Here is a 9,041-nt window from a genome sequence, read left to right as displayed (position 1 = left end):
ACTTAAGGCGTGTCCACTTGGAGGGGGATGTACCATTGTGGGAGGAACTGGGTGTGAACTGTGATTACAGGAAAGGAAAGATCATGGATAAAGCAAGGAGGTCATATAATCACTAGCCTATAAATTAAAATACACAGTATTTCTAAATGATTCATTAAGTATACTATTCAGATGTATGGTTTGTGTAATCATTATGAAGACAAGAGAACACACTAGGCTATAATAAACACTACAAAACAGATGATTATTATTAGTAGTAGCAATCATTAAATGTGTGAGCAAATGCAGGGTGATGTGAGCAAAAGCAGAACTAACAAACTATTACCTTTTATACTGTTAAAAGAAAAAGGTCCCTCTGAGATTTTAAAGTCATTTTTAAAGATTTTAAAGCAGTTTAAAAGTAGGATTTAGCTCTAACTTTAGTATAGATGTACAACAATGGTACCGTAGTATGTTATTATGTTGCCAAGGAACCTGATCAATAGTGATAAGATTTTGTATCGTTCAATTTATTCTTGGTACGGGTGAAGAACAACAGGAGCTATCATATTTTTGCACAAAAACAATACATTTATTCAAGTGTTCTCCAGCACAAATACATAAGGAGCCTTTTCCTTCTTTCTGGGTACTAAAACATAAGTATTGGGTAAAGGGTGGAGAATGACTGCTACATTTGCTGTACGCACTGATCATCTTAAAGAAGAAAAACATAGGCCATAAAACAGTTAATATGACACAAAAGAAGAAGCCAAACACAGACTGAGCGCCAACTAACAGTATCACTGGATTATAGAACTGACCTGTCTGAAACAGTGAAATGTCATGGCGAGCATCCCAAATGGCACCCTATTCACTATATATGGCACCCTATGGGACTTGGCCAAAAGTGGTGCACTATAAAGGGAACAGGGTGCCATTTGGGACAGAACATTTGCCAATAATAACAAAAGCATCAATCAAGAAACGACAATTGAAAACAAGACATGGAAGATAGGATATTATGGCATGGAATGTAGGATTAAGAAGCAATGCAAATGCCAAGTTTTAAGCATACATTATGCATTATGCTACAGTAAAAGTTCTTACCGAAATGTTTATCTTTTTTTTTTTTGTTATTTCCCATTACGGAGTACATGGTTTTCCCCCCACAGATAAGCACCAACCAACTACAGCAATTTCTAGTCTAAAACAATATAGGAAACTCATAATTTATTATTCACAATTTTTTCAAGTACAAAGTTAAAATGCCTTTGTTAATATATGCATCATATGAGAGTGAAATAATAGTGCTCTTTAATCATTACTATAAGGAACTTAAAAACAGTCATTGTCAAGACAAGTTTTATTTCTCTTCCAAACAAATATATTTTTTCTTGATTAGATAAAATTTTTAGCACCGTCAGAAACACCTACAATCCCTCTTTATAGTTCTTTAAAGAAACAAAAGCAACAACAAAAAACAACCAACATTATGTAGGGCTGTGCAGTGAAGTATAGACCGTTCCATCTTAAAGCTGTCATTATTAGGCTACTGTTAAGATCACGTGACACATTTCAACTGGATTCACTCAGAACATTGGAAAACAAAACAAATGAACAGTACTCGAAGGCAAGACTCGGAGTCTACCCACCTCTAAGGCTTCATAGCTTATTTTGATGAAATTTGTTCAATTTTACTTGATTACATTTTTTTGCCCTAATCTTTTTTTTCTAATTCCATGATATATATTAGCAAAGAATTATATTTGTACATCTCATAGGTAATAAAAAAAGAGAAAAACAAACCAAAACCAGCAACAGGAAAACTCTATGTACAAAATGTACAAGGGGCTTGGTCATTTGCTATACAGAAGGGGAATTAATGTCAACACAACACACAAGAATTCCTGCGAACCCAATGTGTGAAGTTCAATTAAAACGGTGGCAAGGATACAGTAAGGTCACTTAAGAACTTAATCATGTATGAAACTACATTTATGAAATTAAGTCATATTGAATATTTAGATGGGACATTGGTAAGTCATAATCTCTGCTCTTTTTTTTTGGCCACTGTTCTCTCTTCAATTTTGAGTTCTGACAAACTCATTTCTAAATCTTCCAAATTCAAGGTCATAATAATTCAGATCATCAGAAAATGCAGATTTGGAATGTAATCCAAGTTTGGGTAATAATCGTTTGAATATCTCGCTCTCTTTCGCTCTCTAAATATTCGGGATCTAAATCCTACAATCGTAATAGAAATAGACACATTCTTTTTCATCCAGAGGATGATACTGAATTACTGCTTTGAACAGAAGACAATATGTTAACGAAGCACATGAATCATTTTTCAATCAATTGACTGTACATTGAGTAGCATCAATAATGAAATCGTTTCCATGGATACAACACCATTCTAATAATCCATTAGTTCACTTCTATTGGCACAGCCCTACTGTATAGAAAACATACTGTATTACACAATGGTAGAACAGTTCACCTCATAAAAACAGAACAAACATTTCACAAGAAAAAACAAGAAATGTTTCTATACTAAAGAAAAAAAAGAAGTATACATATAAAAAAAGTGCTTTATAATGTTGGTAAAACAGCACAAAATTGCTATAAAAAGGTAGAAGAACATTGTGAAGCCGCACCATGTTGTTTGAAGACTTGCACCTGACAGTATCTAGTTTGCAGGGGTGAGAAGGGAAGGAGAGTCTTTACTTGGTTGTGGAAACACCAGGGCACCCACACTCCCTCCAGTCCACCGACCATGCTCACTAACAGTTGTACAGTAATGACATTGGTCAGGATGAAACTACAAAAAAGTAGTTCACCACAGACTTTGATCAAGATTTTTTTGTTTTTGTAACTACAGAAAACATCACTGCCCATGTGGCTAGCTTCATTTTCTGTTTGTGCAGAGTCTGACACAAGCAGGCATGGGGGGCCTGAGTTTGCGTGTCGCAAGGCTTGGAAAAATGATTAAAAAGCACCAGTACAATTTCTGTTTAAAAAAGCTGTAAAACATAGGAAAGAGGATATGGCATGCTATTCTGCAGTCTTCTGCCGCCACGCCTTATTTTATCGCCACTTTGAAGTCATTTCAAGTTATTAAGATAGCACAGAACTTCTTTAAGTGTGAAAACATCACACTGAAAAAACAACTTTCCAGGCAATGTTTTTTTATATATTTTTTTAAATTTCCCATCTTGTCTAAAGTGTAGTGCCTGTGCCACATGGACTGTGATGTTTCCTATTGTCTCGAAGCACCATGGTATTGTAACCATTTTACAGTAGTACCTTTACCTTCAGTTAACTGTATATATAAACTGTAAACAAAGAGGTATATGTGATCTGGTGTTTTGGATTCATTAAGACACAGCTTTCTGTGACACTGAAGAAAATCACCCTTATCCACGTTAGCTCTGCGAGGCTCAGTAGCTGGATTGCTTCGTCCACTTCAGATATAGGCCAAAATCATGCCTACACAGCCAAAATCATTCACATACATACCGTACATACAGTATGATAAACTCTTATCTTTCAGATCTTTTCCAATCACCCAATCCTAGTCTTTATTCAAAAAAAAAAAAAAATCGCACAGATCATAGTTTCTTCTTTCTCAGTGCCTTGAGAAGAAAGCCTTGTCTCAAGTATAGCTTGCACAAATAAATCAATAAAAAAAATACTGGATAACACTGCTAAAAAGGTAAAATGACATATACAAATTAAATAGAATAAGAAGTACACTTCAAAATACAAGAAATAATGTGAAATATCTACTCTGATGATGTTTTGCTTGCCTGAGAAATGATACCAGGAAGTAGTATAATTTCACCACAACTCTTGTTTCTAGTTACAACATCAGTTATATGTTTGTGATGGTTTTTAAGCCAAGTCTTGTTAAACACAGGCAAAGTACTCTTTGAGTGGTGCAAACAAGTGACGGATGACCGGTACACTCCACGACCTTCCCAGAAGCCTTTGCCTGGCCAGCCGACTCATGTTGGACACGTCTGTGTAATGGACAGGGAAGCCAAACACCCTGGGGAAGGAGACAGTAACCAGACAGCCACCAGAGGGAACAAGAGACACACAGACAGAGCAGGAGACAGACCGACAGATACACTTGAGAATTAGTGACATCTAAAATGGCGCTATATTTTGAATGTGAGATTAACTTTTAGGTGCTTCATAGAAGGGTCATTTGGTATTATATCTATGACTTCCTGTAAGAGAATCATTTGAATAATAATGTATCCCATTGGGAAAAACTGCTTATAATGACTAGAGGTCGACCGATTAATCGTAATGGCCGATTAATTAGGGCCGATTTCAAGTTTTCATAACAATCGGTATTTTTGGCCACCGATTTTATTTTTTTATGTAATTATTATTTTTTTTTTTTTACACCTTTATTTAACTAGGCAAGTCAGATTAAGAACACATTCTTATTTTCAATGACGGCCTAGGAACGGGGGTTAACTGCCTTGTTCAGGGGCAGAACAACAGATTGTTACCTTGTCACCTCGGGGATTCGTTTTTGCAACCTTCCGGTTACTAGTCCAATGCTCTAACCACCTGCCTTACCTTGCACTCCACGAGGAGCCTGCATGGCAGGCTGACTACCTGTTACGCGAGGGCAGCAAGAAGCCAAGGTAAGTTGCTAGCTAGCATTAAACTTATCTTATAAAAAACTATCAATCTTAACATAATCACTAGTTAACTACACATGGTTGATGATATTACTAGTTTATCTAACGTGTCCTGCGTTGCATATAATCTATGTGGTGCCTGTTAATTTCTCATCGAATCACAGCCTACTTCGACAAATGGGTGATGATTAAACAAGCGCATTTGGTGAAATACGGTTCCGTATTTCACTGAAAAAATAAACATTTTGTTTTCGAAATGATAGTTTCCGGATTCTACCATATTAATGACCAAAGGCTCGTATTTCTGTGTGTTATTATGTTATAATTAAGTCTATGATTTGATATTTGATAGAGCAGTCTGACTGAGCGATGGTAGGCAGCAGCAGCAGGCTCGTAAGCATTCATTCAAACAGCACCTTCGTTTGTTTACCAGCAGCTCTTCGAATTCTTCAAGCATTGGGCTGTTTATGACTTCAAGCCTATCAACCCCCGAGATTAGGCTGGTGTAACCGATGTGAAATGGCTAGCTAGTTAGCGTTTCAAACGTCACTCGCTCTGAGACTTGGGAGTGGTTGTTCCCCTTGCTCTACATGGGTAACGCTGCTTCGAGGGTGGCTGTTGTCGATGTGTTCCTGGTTCGAGCCCAGGTAGGAGCGAGGAGAGGGACAGAAGCTATACTGTTACACTGGCAATACTAAAGTGCCTAAAAGAACATCCAATAGTCAAAGGTATATGAAATACAAATCGTATAGAGAGAAATAGTCCTATAATTCCTATAATAACTACAACCTAAAACTTCTTACCTGGGAATATTGAAGACTCATGTTAAAAAGGAACCACCAGCTTTCATATGTTCTCATGTTCTGAGCAAGGAACTTAAACGTTAGCTTTTTTACATGGCACATATTGCACTTTTACTTTCTTCTCCAACACTTTGTTTTTGCATTATTTAAACCAAATTGAACATGTTTCATTATTTATGTGAGGCTAAACTGATAGTATTTATGTATTATATTAAGTTAAAATAAGTGTTCATTCAGTATTGTTGTAATTGTCATTATTACAAATAAATACATTTAATAAAGTTTTAAAAAATTAAATAAAAAAATAACAAAATCGTCCGATTAACCGGTATCGGCTTTTTTTGGTCCTCCAATAATCGGTATCAGCGTTGAAAAATCATAATCGGTCGACCTCTAGTAATAACGTCATTTAATTTGCTGTTATGATGAATTCATTTGAAGTGTTCCTACCTCTCCATCTCAGTGCACCAGAGAATGTCCTCCTTCTCGTTCATGAAGACAGGGAAGTGCTGGTCTTTACCCTGCTTAATGGAATTAGAGCGAGTGGTGATGGTCCTCACTTTGCCAAACTGAGGGAAAACCAGAAAGTGCACACACTAAGTGGCTGGTGCATAAGAACAGGATAATAATAAGTATTGTTTACAGACCAAAAATTGTCCCGATGACCAAACATTTAATTTGAAAGTTCAAAAAAGGTACTCACACTCAAAGTTTGTTTCTACACGGTTTGAGTGCATGTACCTTGAACTAAGTTATTCAAATGAATGAACTACACAATTTACATGTTTGGCCAATTTGGTCAATGCCAGAACAGCAAAAGCAAAGCTCCAATAAGAAGCCAGACATATATAACTGACCTTCGCTGTTCTGCCATGCTCCAAACACTCCTGAAGGTCCAGTCTGTCAGTGCACATGGCAGTCAAGGGTCTGCAGAGGAAAAGAGAGGGAAAGGTAAGGGATGTGTGAAAATAGAGAGCGAGAGAGAGAGATGGAATGAAAGAGAGAGAGAGAGAGAGATTGGAGTGTGAGAGAGAGAAAGAGAGTATGAGAAAGTGAGTGTGAGAGAGAGAGAGAGAGAGAGAGAGAGAGAGAGAGAGAGAGCACAAGAGAGACAGTGAGCGCGAGAGAGAGAGAGAGACAAGAGTGCGTAAAAGGAGATTAGGATTCTTTCGTTGCGGAGTCTGACTGGCTCAGGAAGTAGCCCAGGTGTGCGTTGCTTTAGGTGACAGGCTGGCTGTTGCTTCCCTCACCGTTCTCTCACCAACCTGTTCATGCCAGGCAGGTTCCCCCAGAAGTAGCGGGCTCGGTGAGCAGCAGACACCTCCTTGGCATCGATCATCACCGGGTTACACTGGCAGGGGGGAGACAGGAGGTTTATTTAACCAGGAAAGTTATTGAGAACATATTCCCTTTCACAAATAATAACCTGAAGGATTTTATTGAAGTAGTGGAGATGAGAGAGAGAATCTCATACAATCTTAAAATTAACTGTTTAAATTGTTCCCTCATAACCTAACCAGTATATTGACAGCATGCACTGTGAATTACCACCACAAGGTGGCATTCAGAAGAAATGTATCCATATTCCAATGGTTAAACATTTACATGACTAATGTACAGTTTGTTCTCCTATGACTCCTAGATGCTAATCAGTCTCTGTAAAGGAACAAACCTCTAGAAAGCGAGAGATGTCCCTCTTGTCGCTGACGCCCATGGCCACCACATTCTCAAAGAGCCAGAAGAACGGCCGGTTGTCGCCCTCTTTGGGCCGAGCCTCGTGCAGCAGACGGTAGAATTCAAAGAACAGCCGACCAGTGCCCTCTACAGGAGAAACAGAGAAGGACAGGCATTTAAAATTCAGCTACAGGAAATAACTCTTCACCGATCACAGAACGAGTGATAAATGTACAGGTTTGTTACCTACCATAAAGACCCTTCCTAGCCGGGTTGACAATAGAGAGGTCGTTACATGGACTTCCACCAATCACTAAGTCAAAGGGGCCCCACTCGTGTAACTGTACCAAGGGAGAGAGAACAGGAAAAACAATCGAAGAAAGGAGGACAGGAGATAAGACAAAATAGACAGATTATCCAACTAAGAGACACTGTTATGATTTAGAGGTTGAAGTAATGTTATATGAAGTGTTTTTGTAATGGCCCTAGGTGATAGGCGCCTTACAATCTTTGTCAATTGGAATATCCTTATTGAGATTGTGGCTGGGCGTTCGTCTTTGAGCCAGGCTATTGGGATTCACAGCCCATGAGTGACCTTGCGTTTACTCCCACGATTCATAACATGACACTCACATGTTTGCGTGTGACGTTCCTCACGTCGCCCACGTACATGATGCGTCCCTGATGCCTGACGATGCCCACCGTGACGGAGTCCTCGCACACCTCCGACGCCACGTAGCGCTCCACCTGGATACCCAGCTCCTTCAGCACCAGTAGACCTAAAGGTCAGAGGTCAAATTGGAAATAGGTCAAACGGTAGCATGTTTTTGTTCTTTTGATGGACTCCATGACTCCCGGGTCAACAGTGGGCAGTTGTTGCTGAGTGGATTTTCCTGGTTAAATAAAGTGGATGATCCTATTTAAATAATGATTAACTTGAACTTGGCGAACTGAACTGAATAACACAATACAGGTGAGACACAATACTGAAGGCCTGGTCGAGCCTGAGGCACACTATTAATCAGCATCGACAGTGGGGGTCTTCTTTTTACAGGAGTGGGAATTCCCACTTCTTCTGTATTTTTGTGTGGTTTAATTGAACAGATAGGGAAGTGAAAGACAGCAAGGAAAGGTATGAGAAGTGCACTGCTAGACAATATGATTAAACAGCATGCTGTGTGGATTAGTTTGCTATCTGTCTATGAATTTTTATAACAATAGACAGTCAGCCTAGTTTTTAGTCATGAGTTAGGAGGACAGTCCCAGTGAAACCTGAGACAGACGGGAAACTTTGTACAGACAAGAGACAGAGAAGTTCAGAGGGTTTGGAAGGGGGGGAGGAGAGAAGAGGAAAGGAGATTCCCTTCTAACCTGTTGCTATGCCATCGAACAGTGACAGGACACGAATGGGTTGTCTCTTCTCTGCCATGACTGGAGGGTAAAGCTTTGGTGGTTCCTGTGATACAACACAGAGAGAGAGAAATTAAGGGGCTAGTATTTACCCAGAGAGAGCCTGGAATGACGTCAACTGTCTACCGTTTGAAGCCCAATTCATAGAGCCCCAGAGCCGTGATAGTCTGCCTGCTCATTATTTACATATTTAGGAAGCTTGTTGGAGCTCATTTGGCTCTTTTAGAGGCGCGGACGTACTGTGTCACGACGGAACACAGATTAATTGTGGCTCTGAACTTTGTAGCGAGCTTGAAACATAGTGCTGAGGTACTACTCACAAAATCTTGGTCATGGTTATTAGCGAAGAAGTGCTGTAGGCGGCAGGGCCAATCAGTGCGACGCTCCAGCAGGCCGAACACTCCCTTCTGTCCCTTCTCACACATGTAGCAGCTCCAGGGATCCTCTTTTATAGCTATCTGTGCCGCACCTGGGCCCACCAGCAGGTCCACACACTCCACACAGAAACACCTGG

The 9,041-nt window shown here is 39.5% G+C and overlaps 1 protein-coding gene across 4 annotated transcripts in view; it reads right to left on the bottom strand.

Moving 5' to 3' along the window:
* Window positions 1-547: 547 nt before the first annotated feature.
* The window catches only part of LOC106603656 (DNA (cytosine-5)-methyltransferase 3A), a 77,561-nt gene continuing 69,067 nt past the window's right edge, over window positions 548-9,041 (bottom strand). For 2 of the 4 annotated variants that reach the window (XM_014197582.2, XM_014197601.2), the window contains 9 exons: window positions 8,848-9,037; window positions 8,489-8,573; window positions 7,751-7,896; window positions 7,368-7,458; window positions 7,116-7,264; window positions 6,694-6,794; window positions 6,301-6,370; window positions 5,894-6,012; window positions 548-4,030 (listed from right to left, as the gene is read on the bottom strand). In XM_014197582.2, coding sequence (XP_014053057.1) covers window positions 3,889-4,030; window positions 5,894-6,012; window positions 6,301-6,370; window positions 6,694-6,794; window positions 7,116-7,264; window positions 7,368-7,458; window positions 7,751-7,896; window positions 8,489-8,573; window positions 8,848-9,037 — 1,093 coding nt within the window. In that variant the 3' untranslated portion in view covers window positions 548-3,888. The remainder of the gene's footprint in view (window positions 4,031-5,893; window positions 6,013-6,300; window positions 6,371-6,693; window positions 6,795-7,115; window positions 7,265-7,367; window positions 7,459-7,750; window positions 7,897-8,488; window positions 8,574-8,847; window positions 9,038-9,041) is intronic. The other 2 variants (XM_014197592.2, XM_045718086.1) reach the window with 1 other exon arrangement.

The sequence above is a fragment of the Salmo salar genome, chromosome ssa01 (genome assembly GCF_905237065.1).
Source record: "Salmo salar chromosome ssa01, Ssal_v3.1, whole genome shotgun sequence".
NCBI lineage: Eukaryota > Metazoa > Chordata > Actinopteri > Salmoniformes > Salmonidae > Salmo > Salmo salar.
Note: the sequence above shows the minus strand (reverse complement) of the source record. Positions and strands in the feature narration are given on the sequence as shown.